Here is a 19,980-nt window from a genome sequence, read left to right on the forward strand (position 1 = left end):
AGCCCCCCCCCCCCCCCCTTGTCGGTCGATCCTAAGAGAAAAGCAGGGGGTAACCCCCCTGCTGATGAGAGGTGAGGAAAAACGAGAGGGGAAAAGGGGGGAAAAAGGCGTACCTGAGGCTGTCGGAAGAGAGCTTTCCAGAAGGAGGGGGCTGTCGGTGGCCACTACTCGGCAAATGCGAGGTCGGGTACGGAGGCATCACCGACGAGAGAGAGAGAGAGAGAGAGAGAGAGAGAGAGAGAGAGAGAGAGAGAGAGAGAGTCGAGGGAGAAGGGAAGAGAGATGGTGAGGGGGAGAGACAGCAAGGGGGGTTCGAGAACCTCCCCTCCTTCGGCCTCGTCTTTCAAAAGGGGAAACAAAGGCGGTGCCTCAGTTGGGTCCGAGTCGGGTCCGGGTCCGGATCCGACCCAAATCCAAGCTATTTTATTTTTTTTTTCGTTTATTACAAAAATGATGAAGGTATATGGTATATTGATTCAGGGGCAGCAGCACATGTTACTTCTGATGCAGGTAAATTTTCTCACTTGACTCCTTACACTGGAAATGGCACTATAGTCATAGGAGATGGATCTCACAACCCCATCTCTCACACTGGAAAGGTCTCCCTTTCTTTGCCTAAATCTCAATTACCCTTGTCAAATGTCTTACTCACACCTGCTATTCAAAAGAATATTCTATCTGTGTCAAAATTAGTTGATGAAACAAATTCTTTCGTTGAATTTACTCCTGTTTATCTTAAGGACCTTCACACCAAGAAGACGCTCGCTAAAGGTGAACGGCGCGAGAACATGTACGTCTTTGAAGAATCTCATGTGCCTTTGAAGACGTCGTCTTCCGTAGCAGTGGCTTCTTCAGCTTCTTCCTTTCCAACATTTTTGAGTCGATCTACAGATCATAGTTCTTCTTCTAGAGTCTTGAAACTTAATAAGCCAGACTTATGGCATCTTCGTTTGGGTCATTGTAGTCAAGTTTTGCTTGACAAGTTGTCTGCTAAAGGTTTAATACCCGCAGTCAGTTTAGAGTCAAAATGTCCAAGTTGTCACTTATGCAAAAGTCATGTACTTCCTTTTCATAGTATCAATAAAAGGGCAACAAAGTCTTTTGAGATTATATGCTCAGATGTTTGCGGTCCTGCGCCCACTGCCTCTCTTTCTGGATCTCGATATTATGTACTCTTTCTTGACTCTTACACTCGATTTAGTTGGATTTACTTTATGAAAAACAAACATGAAGTTTTCAAGTTGTTCAAACAATTTCATGCACTAGTCCAAAATCAATTCAATACCAATGTTGTATATTTCCAGTGTGATGGGGGGATAATACATATCCCATGATTTTAGTGAATATTTGAAGGAGCATGGCATTACACGTAACATTTCTTGCCCTCATACTCCTCAACAAAATGGAGTAGCTGAGAGAAAACACAAGCATATTGTTGAGACAGCCTTGAGCATGATGCACACTGTGGGTATTCCTTTCTATCTTTGGACAGAGGCTTTTCATACAACTGTTTACGTTATCAACAGGTTGCCCATGACCATCCTTGAAGATAATTCTCTGTATTCTGTTCTTTATAATTGTCATTCATCATATGATGAACTACATCATTTTGGTTGCGTATGTTATGTTCATATTGATCATTCATTGAGAAATAAGTTTCAAGACAAAGCTGTACAGTGCAAGTTTCTTGGGTATGCAGATGACTATAAGGGATACAGGTGTTATGATCCTCATACAGGCAAAATTCGAGTATCTAGAAATGTTGTTTTTTATGATGAAAATTTTGACATTCTGGGTTCATCTTCCACAGATACACAGGACAGTTATGATCCTTGGCTCAGTGACTCACTTTTATATGATTCGTTGCCTTATGAGGATTCATCTTTATTGACAGACAATGAACCTTATACTTTCGATGTGGAACCGCATATAGAAGACATTCCTCCTACAACAACATCCTCACATTTTTCTGGTCTTGTTTATTCTCGTAGAGCTCATCCAGTCAATGATGAGACTCCTCTACGACGTTCCACTCGGATTAGACATCCTATAGATCGTTGGGTAAGTTATAACAATTTCTCTTTGGATTTTCAAACATTTCTAACCAGAGTGTCCAAAGAAACAAAACCTTCCTCTTTTCATGAGGTTGTACATTCCCGTGCCTGGGTAGAGGCGATGAATGAGGAAATGGAAGCATTGCATGAATGCAATACATGGGAGATTGTACCAAGGCCAGATAACAAGAATGTTGTAGGATCCAAATGGGTGTACAAGATCAAGCACAAACCGGATGGCAGTGTTGAGCGCTATAAGGCTCGTCTGGTTGCACGAGGCTTCACACAGCAGTATGGGCAGGACTACGATGAAACGTTCAGCCTAGTAGTAAAATTGGGCACCGTCAGGATTATCATTGCATTGGCGTTACAACATGGATGATCACTCAGTCAACTTGATGTTAAAAATGCATTTCTGCATGGTGAACTAAAGGAAGAAGTTTACATGGAGCAGCCACCTGGTTATAGCATGCATGATTCATCCAATTGGGTATGTAAACTTCGACGCTCTCTTTATGGCTTGAAACAAGCTTCTCGATCTTGGTTTGAAAGTTTTTCCACGAAGATCCAGCATCATGGGTTCACTAAAAGTGATCTAGACCATTCATTGTTCATATTCAAAAGTGATTCAACTATTGTTTGGGTGCTTATATATGTTGATAACATCATTATCACCGGAAGTGATGAGGTTCACATATCTTGGGTTAAGTCTATGCTGATGGCTAAATTCAAGATGAAAGACTTGGGTCCCTTGTGATATTTTTTGGGTGTGGAAGTTGATAGTCGACATGAGACTATTACATTGAGCCAACATAAGTACACTATTGATATTTTACTTGCTACAAGGATGGAGAATTGTAAACCAATTAGCACACCTTGCCTTCTAAATCATAAGCTAAGTGCTAAAGAAGGCACTACTTATCATGATCCTACTTTGTATCGTCGAGTTGTAGGGATGTTACAATACTTAACATTCACTAGGCCTGACATAGCATACTCTGTCAATCAGGCTTCACAGTTTATGCATGCTCCTACAGATGTACATATGGAAGGAGTGAAGAGGATCCTTCGGTATTTAAAGGGGACGATTGGAGATGGCTTGATGTATACCAAGGGCACAGCTTATACGTCAGGGCATCGACTATTCACTTACACAGACACGGACTGGGCTGGTGATCCTGACGAGCGCAGATCAGTTTCAGGGTATTGCATTCTTATCGGCAATAATATTGTAACTGTAATAACCATAATTTTTAGGCATTTATTTAAATATATTATGATATATGGGTGATTTGGGCCTGGGATCCAGTTTCGGATCCAAGACCCATAAAGGGGTATTTATGCTTAAATAATTCTGTTATATTAAAATAAAATTAATATTAGTAATAAAATAGAAATATACATATACATATATATATACATATATATGTACATATATATATATATATATATATATATATATATATATTAAGCGAACTCGAGGATCCACAGTTGGATCCACTTGGATCCAACTTGCGGATCCATATTGATGGGGGTTAAATTATATGTATAATGTGAAATTCAAATTAAATAAATAATTAATATTAATTATAAGAAAAAAATAAATAAATAAACAACGGTTGGACCCACAGTTGGACCCGCAAGGATCCAACTGAGGATCCACTAGCGTTTGGCGACCCGGATCCAGTTGTAGACTGGATTTGGTATCGCGGGTCACGGGCTCGGACCCGAGTTCATTTTAATAGGGGGAGGGTTGCCCGATAAAACCCTAACATAATCAAGAAAGGGGGGGTTACGCAGGGCGTAACCGACCCCTGCATCTCGGTAGAGGAGGGTCTTGGCCGATAAAAGGGAGTGGAGAGGGGGCCCTCTTCACTCGTCTCTCTCTCTTCCCTCGTTTCTCTCTTCCCCCATCTCTCCACGTCTCTCTCTCTCTGTCTGTGTGCGCGCGTCGGAGGAAAAGAAGTCGCCGGCGAGCTGCGGCAACCCACATCCACCATCGCCAACCTCCAGCGAGCTCCCTGTCACGGCAGCAGCAAGGAGCGACACCAGCAGCTTGGCCTTCGCGACTCCAGCCTCCGATCGCCGGAAAGATCGCCGAGAAACCCATCGGAAACAGGTACGGTGCTTCTTGGATTTTGGGTGAGGAATTGAACAGGGGTTCGATTCCATACGTTGATTTGAGATGGGTTCCCGAGAAACCCCTCTTTTCTTCGATGGTATCTTTGGGCTGGGATTTAAATAGGAGAAGAAAAAAAATCCCAAATCGGGCCCATTGTGGGGTCGACTGAGGTAGTGGATGATTCAGCCGTGTAAGTCCCGAGTGTTTTATAGGGATTACCCCATACTTGGGGGTTTCTCAGTTAGGAAACGAGTAACTCAGGTGGTCTGAGTTCTCTTTTTTTTCTGTCGATATTTTTATTTCATTCTATGACAGGTTAAGGAGGTTCTTAATGTTTCCTTTTGTCTTCTCTCTACACTTGTTAGAAGTAGAATGGTATAACATAACATGGGGGTCAAAATTTGTTGTTAGCCGATCTTTGTGTTACGTTTTCCTCTGTTTTCTCTGCCAAATGTTTCATTCTTGGATATGATATGGTAACCATAATCTAAAGTCATGAAAACAGTTAGTTTATGCGTATGGAGTTAAGTCTTGATACTGTTACTCACCTAAAATATGTTTATCTGAACCTGAGTGCTTGTATTCTTGAAACCAAGTACTTAAGGACTGTTTGGGATTTGTAGATGCGGTTGTTAATTAAGCCTCTGAAATGTACTGCATATCCTGTCTTGTTAATTCCATAATGTAGCATTTTATTTGGAATGAATATTGGATTCCCAGAATTTGAATTTTTGTTTTCAGTTTGCATTTGATTATTTTACTAATAGAAGGGGTATGTCATTTTACCCTTCCGTGGGGGACTTCTTGTTGTAATGAGTTTGGAGGATTGAAACAACTCTACTTCTTGTGAAAGTTATTTAGCTTTTATTCATTTCTTTGCTAAATAAACCATTAGTGTCCAATCTTTTTCCTACCCTATTTTTGGTTATTCATAAATTACATATTGGCTGGTACTATCAAGAAGGAATTTGATTGTTATTTAAAACTGCATATGTGAGGGTCGTTTCATGTTGAACTGAAATTGATAATCCTATCATGAAACTGCATCTGTGTGGGCTTGTTTTCCTTTCACTTATGATTTGACTAAGGTATATTCATTTGGTTATCATATGAATAGCCGATGGGGTTATATGCTTTATAATATGAAGTTCAATATAAAGTGACATTGAGAGTATTACTTGCTGGACTGAATTGACTAAACTTCTAGCTAGGAGGTTGGCGGGTCTGGGATTGGTAAGCCCGACTAACTTCCCTAGAATATGGCAAAGCTTACACTTTTGCCTAGTAATTATGTAAATGTTGTTTTGCTTTCCATTATACTAGTTGTGAAATCTGGAAGATGAGTATGATTTGGTTATTGATAATTCTTCTTGGGCATGAATGCTTGATTTATTATGTGAAGTGGTACATGAACACTCACACACTTAAAGAAACCATGGATTTGGTTAATACCCATATGTGATGTAGGTAACACACACATATTGAAAATGCATATGAATGAATTATGACATGCATATGTTTGGGTTTATATTTGCATGAATATATATGCTTTTTGGCATTTTGGCGTAGTGTTATAAATGAAACACTATTTTGGTTTTATTATGTGATGCACCGATGGCCTAAATGGACCATTATCGGCCTGGAGAGCCGTGGGTTTGGTTTCCTTTCACATATGTTTTTAATTGCATCACTAAAACCACATAAGATGGTTTGGCACATTATTACACTGTTCTAGTGGTTTATACGGGCTGGAGTCCCGAATGGGTCTCTGCAAGGGAGGATGCGGGGTTTTCACTTTACTTTTGCATATGGTGTTGCAAACTTAAAGAATTAACTTTAATAAAAAGAATAAGAACAATGTAATATACATTCTGGGATATCTCATCTGGAGTATGAGAATCTTGGATATCCGGTCTTGGGTAGACTGTGAGGATACAAAAACTCCGTGTGCTGTAAAATTGTCCCCCGAACCCGATATTGAGGTTCTTTCTCCTGACCACGGTTTTAGAGAGAGTCTGTCACTTTACCCGGGAGTGATGTTTGACACATCTGTTGTTATGGTACCAAGGAAGTGACACTTGTGGGCGTGGGGTGTCCCTTGTGTCCCCGACATTAGATGTGGAGGTCTAATATTCCGATGGATGGTGTTGTTTCTTGATATCGATTGAAGGCTAAGTTGGAACCCAGTAATAAAATACAAATTGTGTGTTAAGCTAGCCTGGGAACCTACTTGACCTCGGGGTTTGTACCCGTTTGGTGTATCCGCGGGCAACGGTAAATAAAAAAAAGAGGAACTTAAGGTTGTGTGCATTTAATAGGGCATGCATATGAAAATATGAAATTTAAATGAAAGATAACAGAAGAAATCATGCATTATTAGATCATGCATGGTTGAATCATTCTTGATATCATGACATGAAGTGGTGGTAGCATATGATTTACTTCTTGAAATCATGCTGCAAGGTTTGGCTATTTAGTTCCTGATATATGGTACTGTTTTACTGTTCTTGACTAGTGAGCATACGCAATTATTGGTAGTTATGGATATTTGAATGTTGCAAATTTTATATCTGCACTCACTGAAATCACTGCATGAAATCTTATCCATGTTCTTTCTCTCACCTGGTTTCTTTAGAAGTAGCTGTGCTCAGAATTTCGGTTCTGACACCCTACTTTGTTGGTTTTTCACAGGACATGGTGAACAGTGAGGTTGGACTGACTACTGGGGATGGATGAGAGTCATACTTGCGCTTGTCAGTTTCAGCAGGGAACATAGTGGCTCTATTTTTGCTTCTTTTAGTTCTTTTTACTTTCTGCAGTTGATTACTTCACTTTTTAGTTGTGTGTGAGACTCTTATTGGTTCTTTAATAAAAGAGTTTTAGTTGGTTCTTATGGATGATGATTGCAACTTCGTTTGTGGTGGTTGGGCTATCCAATGGAAAGTGGAACTGTGAGGACCCCAGATCTCTGGGAAGGTTTCCGCAACTCTTAGAAAAAAATAATTTATTCCGCATTTTTAAAGGGTATGGATTGGGGTCGTTACAGTAACATGGAGTAGTAAGAAGCAAAAGGCAGTGGCGCGATCTAGTACTGAAGCAGAGTATCGTGCAATGGCAGCAGGAACAGCCGATGTTACATGGGTGAGACATCTACTGCAAGAATTACAAGAACTGATCTCGTCTTCTATGCTTCTTTGCGATAATCAGAGTGCTATTAATATTGCCTTCAATCCCATCCTTCATTGTCGCACGAAGCATATCGAGATTGATCAACACTTTGTTAGACAAAAGGTGGAAGAAAAAGAAATTGAACCTGCATATGTTCGGTCAGATATGCAAGTTGTTGACATCTTTACCAAGGGAATATCCACTCATCAGTTTTGGGCACTCAAGGACAAGTTGAGCATGATCAAAGACCATACTCAACTTGAGGGAGGCTGTTAGTTTTGGATCATGGATCCGACCCGCACCACATTCCAAGGATCCACCTCGGGATGCGTGTGCGCCCCAAGAGGGCGGTGGCATATTGTAATTTATTTTTATTACTTGTGTAATGTTATACTTTGTACAATACATATAAATAATAAGAGAAAGGGGTAAACCCTATTGCCGCCGACTCCCCTCTTCTCTCTTTACCTCACCTTTGTCTCTTGCAGGTTGAACTTTCTGACACTATGATGAGAAGTGTGTTGTAAGCTATGTCACGTAGGTATGGATGCAGGTACAAGGTACAACATAAAAAAAATTTAAATGAAAACATTGGTACATCTCTCTCTCTCTCTCTCTCTCTCTCTCTCTCTCTCTCTCTCTCTCTCTCTCTCTCTATATATATATATATATATATATATATATATATATATATATATATATATATATATATATATATTGGAAAATATTGGCCACAATCTAGAGTACAATACTCTCTAGCTAAATCTCATAGGTGTGAGCTTTATTTGGCATATTTGACCCCATGAATACATTCAGCATGGTCCATTTACTAGGAAATGCGCTTGTCATTGGGTGGTTTTCACATAAAAATATGATTTTCTTGATATCAAAATTTTGAGGCATTGTAGACCATTTAATTTTGTAGCCCTCAGAAAAATCTGCTTATACAATAAGAATGGATGATGTAAAACATATTTTTGACTAACTAAACCACATAGATAATATCCATAGGGCTTGATTCACCAAAAAACCAAGAAAACATGAAGGAACAGGTGGTTTCTACTAGAGGGTATGGTACCAAATTTTCTCTATACATTTATATACATATATCTGTGTGTGTGTGTGTGTGCAAAGCATGTAGACATATCAAAAATGCATAATCATGCTACATTATAGATGGTCAATCACGAATGAGAAGTCTAAGTATGTCACAGGTATATACTTAACTAATAAATAATGAATGCTGTAAAAAAAACTAACAATAGACACTTTCCGTGTTGAGCACAGTCTACACACTGGTTGGATCATAAGATAATAAAATGGGTAGAGTTGAGTTTGAAACACAGTTGACCCATACCCATGTGTAATCTGTACAAGAAAAGCCTGGTACAAATACCCATGTTACATTTAAGCAGCATCAAGTAGATGTAACTACGTCAAAAAAGATATTAATGACCTCTGAAACTGAATTTAATCATAAAAAAATAAGCGTAAGTATATCAATGAATGAATTTTCCAGTAGAGTTATCAACCATAATATCTCGTAAAAAGTTGATGAAGAAGAAACGGATACAAATCCAGAGAAAATCCTTACAATAAGAGCTTGAAGTCTACTTGTTCTGCGAACCACTACATGTGAAAGGTAGGTTGAAGGATGGTACTCTGTAAAAAACTTTTCAACACTATCATCCAATGTACTCCCCTCAGTGACAGGGATTCCACGAACAACAATGGTGAACTGATCTGGCTGAGGTTTAGAAGAATAGAAGTATTCAAGCCTCTTAGAAGCAATATAATTATATTCCTGCAGAAAACATTTCCTTCCACTAAGAGTGATTTAACTTTTGCATAGCCAACGCTTATGAATAGGAACAGAAATTCACTATTCAATGGATGAACATTATTCAGAGTTACATGAATGTTTGAATTGTTACAGTTACATGAATGGCTTGCAAGATGTATAATTCATCTTTCAAGGTACATATTAACACACAATAGTCATTAAAATTGTGGCATCAAGTGCAATATGAGTACTTTATTTCTTCTGCAGTAAATGATTATGCAGGAGAAATGAATGATTAAATCTACCATTCACATTAGTAAACATCATTGGCATACTGACACCATGGTTGGAGAATGTAATGAAATACAATAGGTATGTGTACAATACAAAAGTGTGCAAAACAAAGAGAGATGTGCACAAATACAATGCCACAATAGACAATACAGGAGCCACAAAAGGGCAAATTCAAAGAGCACAAGAAATACACCAAGACAAGCCAATAAAGGGCTAAGAAGAAAATAAATAATAAATAATTTTTATTAATAAAATGCTTAAGGAAAAACATACATAATATATGAGAGAGATCCCATATATATAGAAGAGAGGAGAAGCAAGAGGGCTAGTCCAATTAGCCGGTGAGCTGGTCCAACGGCTACTTTGGCTAGCCCTTGGACTAGCTCAACAGCTAGTTGGGCTAGTCCCAACAGCTAAAAGAATATAAAAAAAAAATACAAAAATGTCCCTAATGGGAATGACCTATTACAAATAAAAGAAAAAAATACATAAATATCCAATATACAATACAAACATATATATATATATTCATATGTATGTCAATTGTAAAACCCAGTGTTAAAAAAAAAAATTCAGACCCGAGCCAGGTTTGGACCCGACCCAGATCCATACCCGAGACAGCCCCAGCCCGTCGAACGGGCTTTCAGGGGCTGGCAAGTGGCAGCATACAGGGGGCCGCCCACCCCCTGCGGCCTCTACAAAAGGAGCGAGAGAGGGGGAGGAGAGGCGTTCGAGCCTCTCCCCCGACTCTCTCTGTAACGACCCCAACTCATACATTTGAAAAATGATTTTTTTTTTCTAAGAGTTGCGGAAAACTTCCCAGAGACCTGGGGTCCTTACAGTTCCAATTTCAGTTGGATAACCACACACCACAAACAAACTTACGTTTATCATCCATAACCAACCAACTAACTCTTTTATTAATGAATCGATAGGAGTCACATACTCAAGTCCAAAAGTGAAATAACAACTGCAGGAAATAAAAAGAACTAAAAGAAACAAAAGTAGTCACTCTGTCCGTAAATGAAGCAGTCTGAAGCAAATGTGACCTTCATATCCACTCAGAAGCGAGTTGACTTCACTGATCACCTGTATCTGGGAAAAACCAATAAAGTAGAGGGTCAGAAATCCGAAGAACTCTGTGTACAGGTTTCCCTAATGAATCAAATAAGAAAAAAAACATAAATAAGATCCATGTAATATTTTAGAATGATACAATTATAACCAAATCATAAAACAATTAACCATTCATGCAAAAATAAAATAAACATTGAGCATGAGGGAACACGAAGCAAGTAACATGGATTATAATTGAATCAATAAGGCATTTAAAAGCAAGAGAGAACATCATGCATTGATCAACATATAACAAAAACGGGAACAAGTAAACATACATGATCTAATGCATAGCAGGAATATGCCTGATTTATGTGCAATACATGAACCCCATTTATTATCTTTCATTTAAGTTCCCCTCTTTCCATATGCATGTCCTATTAAATGCACAGAACTTTAAGTTTCTCTTTTTAATTTACCATTGCGCGCGGATACACCAAATGGGTACAGTCCTCGAGGTCAAGTAGGGTTCCCGGGGTAGCTGAGCACACAATTTGTATTTTATTACCGATGTAAAACCCGAGTTTTCAAAAAAAAAAAAAAAATCGGACGCCATCGCCGTTAAGGTTTTTAAACAAAAAAAACCTGACACAAGAGGTCTTTCTCCTGTGCGTCGCACTCCCCCACCGCGCCTTCGGCCCGATAGGGAAACCCATCGGGGTTTCCCCTTTTTGTCACCCCTCCCCGAGCTCTTTAAGAGCATTGCGGGAGGGGAGGATCGATGCACCCCCCCCCCCTTCTCGTTCCCTGCAGGCGGCAACCCCGATCGACGCCTCCTCCTTTCCCGCGCACGCCGCCGACCGCCAGCCACCTCGCCTCCTCTCCTTCCAGGTACGCCCTCTTCACCTCCCTTTTCACCTCCCCCTCCTCCTCCCTCTTCGCCCCTCTCTCTGTCACCTCGCTGGAAGGCACGACAGAGGGACCATTGGCCCTGTGACACCCCCTCGCCCCGATCTCTCTCTCTCTCTCTCTCTCTCTCTCTCTCTCTCTCTCTCTCTCTCTCTCTCTCTCTCTCTCTCTCTCTCTCTCTCTCTCTCTCTCTCTCTTCGGCAGGGGTTTGTCCCCCTGCCATCATCCTTTCGCCGGACGGTAGGGGCTCGACCCCTGTCGATTCGCTGTCATCGGCAGGGGCTCGACCCCTGACAATTCGCTGTCGTCGGCAGGGGTGCGACCCGTGCCGTTTCAGTGCCGTCGGCAGGGGTGCGACCCCTGCCGCTTCAGTACTGTCTGCAGGGGCTAGCCCCGTGCCGCTTTGCTGCAGTCGGCAGGGGTGCGACCCCTGCCGCTTTGTTGCTGTCGGCAGGGGCTAGCCCCCTACCGATTCGCAGTCGTCGGCGGGGGTGCGATCCCCAGCCGTTTCAGTGTGGTCAGCAGGGGAGCGACCCCTGCCGATTCATTGTTGTCGGCAGGGGCTAGCCCTCTGTCGATTCGCAGTCGTCGGCAGGGGTGCGACCCCTTGCCGTTTCAGTATGGTCGGAAGGGGAGCGACCCCTGCCGATTCATTGCTGTCGGCAGGGGCTAGCCCCCTGCCAATTCGCTGTCGTCGGCAGGGGTGCGACCCCCTGCCGTTTCAGTGTTGTCGGCAGGGGAGCGACCCCTACCGATTCGTTGTTGTCGGCAGGGGCTAGCCCCTTGCCGCTTCGCTGCCGTCGGCAGGGGTGCGACCCCTGCTGCTTTAGTGCTGCCGGTAGGGGCTAGCCCCCTACCGATTCGTTGCTGTCGGCAGGGGCTCGCCCCCTGCCGCCTCGCTATGTTTGGCAATGGCGCTTTCTCTGCCACCTTGCTGTTTTCGGTAGTGGCTCGTCCCTGACGCCTAAACCTACCCATGTCCTCGTCGCACCATTAATTATATTAGCAAAATTTAATATTTAACACTCTTGCATATTTACGCAATAGGTCCCGATCGTGCTCCACGGCTCAACCCTCGTATTATCCTCTCGCGTAGGCGTACGCAGCTGCACGACATCCCAAGGTAGGGTAAAGTCGCACAAGGGGCAATAAGATCTAATTAAGTTGAAATAATTAAAATGTCTATGCTAGTTGTACTTAGATTTATACTGCTTTTGCGTGACTTATTATTCTTGTCTCCATGTTTATGAGTCGAGGTACGGTTTTACTCTTCGAGTATTAATTTGTGTATTTGCTTATGTGTTGAAGGTGGTTTCGCACTTTTTGCAATACTTATGCCCTAAATTGTTTGCATATATACTTGCCTGTACTTTTCTATGGGTTGATGTACAATTTCATTATTCGATTTTTATTTTGCGTAGTTGTTTATGAATTTGAGGTGTGGTTTCGTACTTTTTGAAATACATATGCCCTTGTTTGCTTGTATACATTTCTGCCTGCATATTTTCTTTGAGAGAGGTACGATTTCGTGTCTCATGTATTACTTATGACCTTATGTGTTTGCCTATCTAAAGTGATCAAGGTATGGTTTGGCACCTCGTGTGTTATTTATGTGTTTTTCGCTTGATGTGCGGCATAGCAAGTCGAGAGTTGCTTGTCGTCATTTGATAACCTGCATATGCTCACATTTATGATAAATATGTACTTACATAAATGTAGTCTTGTGCCTATCCTGTTATCACTTGTTTTCAAAACACTAGAAGTTGCACTTGTGCACTATAGTTCTTTTAAAGCGGATTTTCCTTCTGCAAGCAAACTCAGGGCTCTTCAAAATGCACAACTTTTGCAAAGTATGATTAAGTCTTGCAGGATTGCGAAGTCACATTTGGCCCCTCCCAAGTCCACACACTTGGGAGAAATGTTTTATAACCTTGATTCAAGTTGTGGCTCATTTTGAATAACCCCGATCAGGGGCATGAGTATATGAATGAGTGGGGTTCTGTTGAAGGACTCATTCTTTATGTATCAATCTAGTGTCACATGTCGATACTAAGATAAATTTTAGATGTAAGATTGATAGTGTTGTGTCTTGTGTGAATGACTTAATGTGGCATTATGGCTTTTAAGGATGAATCGTGCCAAATGAGCACTCCTTTATTCTTGGGATCATTATGAAGTTGTGTGTTGGGTGTTCCTTTTGAGAAGCCCACACACCTCCCTGGTTCAGTATAGCGTACTTTTAGACATGCACAACATGTTAAGTACTTTGTTGATCGGACGAGAGATCCGAGATGACCTTGCATTATGATATATGAAAAATGTTGTTGAAGTGAACTCAAGACTTATCTTGCCAGGCGGTGTTGTATTAATTCTTTTGCAGATAATATTTGTTAGGGTTTCTTTTGGTGGAACCATTACCCTTTCATCGTAGTCGTACTTTTGACAAGTACGACTGTACTTTTTGACAAGTACGTCTTCTTACGTTGCGATGATTGGATGAGGAGGTTGTGGCAACCTCGATGAGTGCAAATAACAAAATGTTGTGATCACCTAAATAAGTGATGTTTCCGCCTTCAACGGCAAGATACTCGAATTGATCGAAAGGCCAGAGTATGTAAAATGGGTCTTCAGTTAACTACCCCTGATGTACTCATTTGAATCGCTGACTCCTATTAGGAGAGAGGACAGGAAGGTACAAAACTTCGATGGACAGGCCATTAATGGCAGTTATGAGCAAAAGACTCGGCTTCCCCAGTCATCGGAATTAGGGGAATGGGACTACCATAAATATCCTAGGTGGTAGCTCTCCATGTTTGGGATGCATCCATTGTTTATGCTGCTTTGAGGATTTCTCTCTTTGTCACCGACCGTCCCCTTAGGTGCGGACTCAGTCAGCTATCCGGGTTATCATAAAATACATAACATAATAAACCCCCGGATCAGTCTAGGCTATTTCTAGAGTCGTGTCTTGTGCGTACCCGCTTAGCCAGTTAATATCGAAACATAATTTAAATCCGATCACACCATGTGTTCAATTGTGCACGTATGAAAGTTATACGGTACAACAGGTTCAATACTTATGGAATTGTGTGTGTGGTTGATGAAACATTGCATTTTGCTAGTTAACTTTCTTGTGCAGTGCTTTGCTTGTAATAGTTAGCCTACTTGTGCCAGTAAAATGCTTGTAATAATTTTAGCATTGTGCTCATGATAGTTGTTTTGTGAATCTGTTGAAATTAAATTGCTATATAATTGTCAGTCTGTTTGACATATTAAATTATTCTACTTAATTATGTTCAATATTGTCATATCTGTGCACCTACCAGTTTTTAGCGAAACTGACCCATTTTGTGGACAGGTAATGGATAGGCAATACAGTCTGCGATGGCACGATGGCGTGATGAGGTCAAGATAGAACTCTTTCCCTGAAGTTTCGCTCCTGAGGACATGTTGGTAAATTTGGTATAAAATGTGTTTCAAAATTTCTCTTTTATTAAACCGTGAGTTAATAAAACTGTTTTAGTAAGCTTCTTCTTGGTTTCAACAAACGAATTCACAATTATTGAAACTCCACTTCTAAACTATTTGATTTCAATGGTTGTGCGGGATTTGACAAAGGAAAGTTTACGCTGTAATGCGCTCAAGGTCCATCGACTTGTGGTTTTAAAAATATCATTTTTCCGCTGAATTATTATTTAAACTCTGATTATTTTATGATTTCAAAGCTTTCTAAACTATTCTAAAAAGTTACAAGTCCTGTATTTTTTGGGCGTTACAGCCGAGCTTAGGCTGAGAGGGATAGGGAGAAAGGAGGAACAAGGAGGCCCCTTTTTGTAGAAGGGGGGTCTCTCGAAAAGGAAGGAGCTCCCCGTCCATCATCCGACAGCTACGCTCCAACGCCCCTGCCCCTTGCAATTTCGCCCAGCGGGGGTTAGGGTTCACTCTGAACCCTACCCCTACTGTTTTTATCGGGCAACCCTTATCGGGTTGCCTCACATGCTTGTTTTTTTTTTTCGCTACTTACCTGCTACAGGGGGCGTGGCCCGGGTTCGAGACCCGGGATCCAGACACAGTCTGGATCCGCGACACCCCATTGTGGTGTGGATCCGTGTCTTACCAACAATGTGGATCCACAAGTTGGATCCAAATAGATCCAACTGTGGGTTCCTGCACTAAATTTTTATATTTATTGTTTCTTTATATATATATCTATATATATATATGGCCCCTTATGGGTCCTGGATCCGAAATACGGATCCTAGGCCCATTCATACATTTCGCATTATTTTATAAAGGAAAATACACGAAGAATTTTCGGTTATTACACTATCGTCTCTCGTCTCTCCCCCTCTGTCCCTGTCTCTCATCTCCCTGACTCCATCTCTCTCTCTCATTGTCGACGCCGACATCGGCGAGCCCCTCTTTGATGACCTCCCTCCCCTCTGGCGAGCTCTCCTCGGCAGCCCCGGTAACCCCCCTTCTCCTCTCGTTTTTCACCTTTTTTCTTCCTTTGGGTTTGTCGGAAGGCCGACAGATGGCCGGCGGCCCCTGCCGTGCCTTCCTCTTCCCTTTTCCGTCAGGCAAGGGGCTCCACCCCCCTTGCCTTGATCTCTTTTAGCAAGTAGGGGGCTCCGCCCCTGCCCTTTTTATTGTTCCGGCAGGGGCCATGGCCCCTGCCCTTCTCTTTCGAGTAGGGGCCGATGGCCCCTGAACTTCCCTTAAGAAAGGAAGCAGGAGCCTTCGACTCCTGCCTCATTTCTTGGAAACCCAACAGGGGTCGATGGCCCCTGCCCCTCTCTTTACCGACAGGGGCCTCTGGCCCTTGTCTCGTTTTTCTGTCTAGCAAAAGCTCGACAGGGGCCATTGGCCCCTGCCTCCTCTCCTAATAAGCCGCAGGGGTCCTTTGGCCCCTGCGCCTCTCTCTCTCTCTGCTCATTTTCATGGCAAAGGCCATCGACCCCTGCCCCTTTTTCTGTTTCAGCAGGGGCCATCAGCCCCTGCCCTTCGTATCATTTCAGCACGGACCTTTGGCCCCTGCCTTTCTCTCTGTCCTTGTTCGTATTATGCATGCAAAACAGCGTACTTTTGCAGTTTGTGCAACGGAGCCCGTTCTCACCCCGCGAACAGAACCGGCGATTACCTATGCTCGTAGACGAGCTCTTTCTCGCAATACCCCGACGTAGGGGAAATTGCACAAGGACTTAAATAACTAAAGCTAGCTTAAATAATTAAAGACCGAAAGAACAAAAATATATATATTTATATACATATAAGTATATAAGTATGCTTTTAGCTCAAGGATGCGGTTTCGCAATCCTTGTCCTTTACTTACGCATTTTCCTGCTTTCTGTCTTTAATTTGCCACCGCGCTTTGCGCCCAGGCTTTTGCTTTCGCATTTCCTGTTTTTTGTCTTTAATTTGCCACCGTGCTTTGCGCCCAGGCTTTTGCTTTCGCATTTCCTGCTTTATGTCTTTAGCTCAAGGACGCGGTTTCGCGATCCTTGTCCTTTACTGTCGCATTACTTGTTCTATGTTCGCCGCCGCGCTTTGCGCCCAGGCTTTTGCATTCGCATTTGCTGCTTTCTATCTTTAAAATTTGCAACATCGATGGATGAAAGGAGTCCTTTTGTATCAAACATACGATTCTGCAAATAATGTTGGTTTTGAAGCATCGCAATAGGTCATCCTGAGTCAAGCATTCAGAAGGAGTAGTTTTTCTACTTTGTTTAGTATGTTATGTGTAGGAGAAAGATTGATATTTTATGTCTACAAGAGACCAAATGGGTAGGTGAGAAAGCAAAAGTGATAGAACCTTGGGGATATAAGATTTGGTATACAGGAATAAATAGGAATGGAGTAGGGATTGTTATGAGACGTGAGTTTATAGATAATGTAGTTGAGGTCCGTAGGAAGGGTGATAGGATTTTACTTATTAAATTAGTATTAGGTACGAATATTATTAATATTATTAGTGTTTATGCACCTCAAGTAGGTTTAGATGATTCCATTAAGCATCAATTTTGGGAAGATTTAGATGTAGTAGTACAAGGGATATCTTATGGAGAAAGGCTTTTCATCGGCGGTGACCTTAATGGGCATGTAGGCATTAATAGGGATGGATTTGAGAGTATCCATGGAGGCTATGGTATAGGAGAAAGAAACGAAAGTGGAGAAAGGATTTTAGATTTTGGTGTGGCATATGATATGATCTTAGCAAACACTTGGTTTAGGAAGAGGGAGTCTCACCTAGTAACATTTAAAAGTGGGGTTAATATGAGTCAGATATATTTTTTTCTACTTAGAAAGAGAGATAGGGGTTGTTGCATTGATTGTAAGGTTATACCGGGAGAAAGTGTTGCTACACAACATAGAGTCTTAATTTTAAATCTTAGAATTAGACAATACCGCAAAAGGGATAGACATATGATAGCTCCTAGAATTAAGTGGTGGGCACTGAAAGAAGCTAAACAAGGAATGTTTGTAGAGCGAGTAGTTAAGGAAGTTGATTGGTGTGTAACGCCCCAAAAATCCAGGACTTGTAACTTTTTTAGAAAAGTTTAGAAAGCTTTGAAATCATACAATAATCAGAGTTTAAATAATACTTCAGCGGAAAATGATATTTTTAACACCACAAGTCGATGGACCTTGAGCGCATTACAGCGTAAACTTTCCTTTGTCAAATCCCGCACAACCATTGAAATCAAATAGTTTAGAAGTGGAGTTTCAATAATTGTGAATTCGTTTGTTGAAACCAAGAAGAAGCTTACTAAAACAGTTTTATTAACTCACGGTTTAATAAAAGAGAAATTTTGAAACACACTTTATACCAAATTTACCAACATGTCCTCAGGAGCGAAACGTCAGCGAAAGAGTTCTATCTTAACCTCATCACGCCATCGTGCCATCGTAGACTGTATTGCCTATCCATTACCTGTCCATAAAATGGGTCAATTTCGCTAAAAACTGGTAGGTGTACAGATATGACAATATTGAACATAATTAAGCAGAATAATTTAATAGGTCAAGTAGACAAGCAATTATATAACAATTTAATTTCAACAGATTCACAGAGCAACTCTCATGAGCACAATGCTAAAATTATTACAAGCATTTTACTGGCACAAGTAGGCTAACTACTAAAAGCAAAGCACTGCACAAGAAAGTTAACTAGCCAAATACAATGTTCCATCAACCACACACACAATTCCATAAGTATTGAACCTGTTGTATCCTATAACTTTCATACGTGCATAACTGAACACATTGTGTGATCGGATTTAAATTATGTTTCGATATTAACTGGCCAAGCGGGTACGCACAAGGCATGACTCTAGAAACAGCCTAGACAGATCCGGGGGTTTATTATGCTATGTATTTTATGATAACTCGGATAGCTGACTGAGTCCACACCTAAGGGGACGGTCGGTGACCAAGAGAGACATCCTCAAAGCAGCATAAACAATGGATGCATCCCAAACATGGAGAGCTACCACCTAGGATAATTATGGTAGTCCCATTCCCCTAACTCCGATGACTGGGGAAGCCGAGTCTTTTGCTCGTAACTGCCATTAATGGCCTGTCCATTGAAGTTTTGTACCTTCCTGTCCTCTCTCCTGACAGGAGTCAGCGATTCGAATGAGTACATCAGGGGTAGTTAACTGAAGACTCATTCTACATACTCTGGTCTTTCGACCAACTCGAGTATCTTGCCAGTGAAGGCGAAAACATCACTTATTTAGGTGATCACAACATTTTGTTATTTTCACCAATCGAGGTTGCCACAACCTACTCATCCAATCATCGCAACGTAAGAAGACGTACTTGTCAAAAAGTACGGTCGTACTTGTCAAAAGTACGACTACGATAAAAGGGAAATGGTTCCACAAAAGAAACCCCAACAGATATTATCTGCAAAAGAATTAATACAACACAGCCTGACAAGATAAGTCTTGAATTCACTTTAACAACATTTTTCGTATTTCATGATACAAGGTCATCTCGGATCTCTCGTCCGATCAACAAAGTACTTAACATGTTGTGCATGTCTAAAAGTACGCTATACTGAACCAGGGAGGTGTGTGAGCTTCTCAAAAGGAACACCCAACTTCATAACGATCCAAAGAATAAAGGAGTGCTCATTTGGCACGATTCATCCTTAGAAGCCATAATGCCACATTAAGTCATTCACGCAAGGCACAACACTATCAATCTTATATCCAAAATTTATCTTAGTATCGACATGTGACACTAGATTGATAAATAAAGAATGGGTCCTTCAACAGAACCCCACTCATTCATATGCTCATGCCCTTGATCGGGGTTATTCGAATTGGGTCGCAACTCGAATCGGGGTTATAAAATATTTCTCCCAAGTGTGTGGACCTGGGAGGGCCTATATGTGACTTCGAAATCCGACAAGACTTAAAATATAACTTTACAAAAGTTGTGCACTTTGAAGAGCCCTGAGTTTGCAGAAGGAAATCCTCTATAAAAGAACTATAGCGCACAAGTGCAACTTCTAGTGTTTTGAAAACAAGTGATAACAGGATAGGCACAAGACTACATTTATGTAAGTACATATTTACCATAAATGT

The 19,980-nt window shown here is 41.3% G+C and overlaps 1 protein-coding gene across 3 annotated transcripts in view; it reads right to left on the minus strand.

Moving 5' to 3' along the window:
- The window catches only part of LOC149848900 (hyperosmolality-gated Ca2+ permeable channel 2.3-like), a 177,545-nt gene that overhangs the window by 84,475 nt on the left and 73,090 nt on the right, over nt 1-19,980 (minus strand). For all 3 annotated transcript variants that reach the window (XM_089997943.1, XM_089997926.1, XM_089997934.1), the window contains exon 5: nt 8,939-9,148. In XM_089997943.1, the coding sequence (XP_089854069.1) occupies nt 8,939-9,148 (210 nt within the window). The remainder of the gene's footprint in view (nt 1-8,938; nt 9,149-19,980) is intronic.

The sequence above is a fragment of the Nuphar pumila genome, chromosome 1 (assembly GCF_984573655.1).
Source record: "Nuphar pumila chromosome 1, dmNupPumi1.hap1.1, whole genome shotgun sequence".
In the NCBI taxonomy this organism is placed as follows: Eukaryota; Viridiplantae; Streptophyta; class Magnoliopsida; order Nymphaeales; family Nymphaeaceae; genus Nuphar; species Nuphar pumila.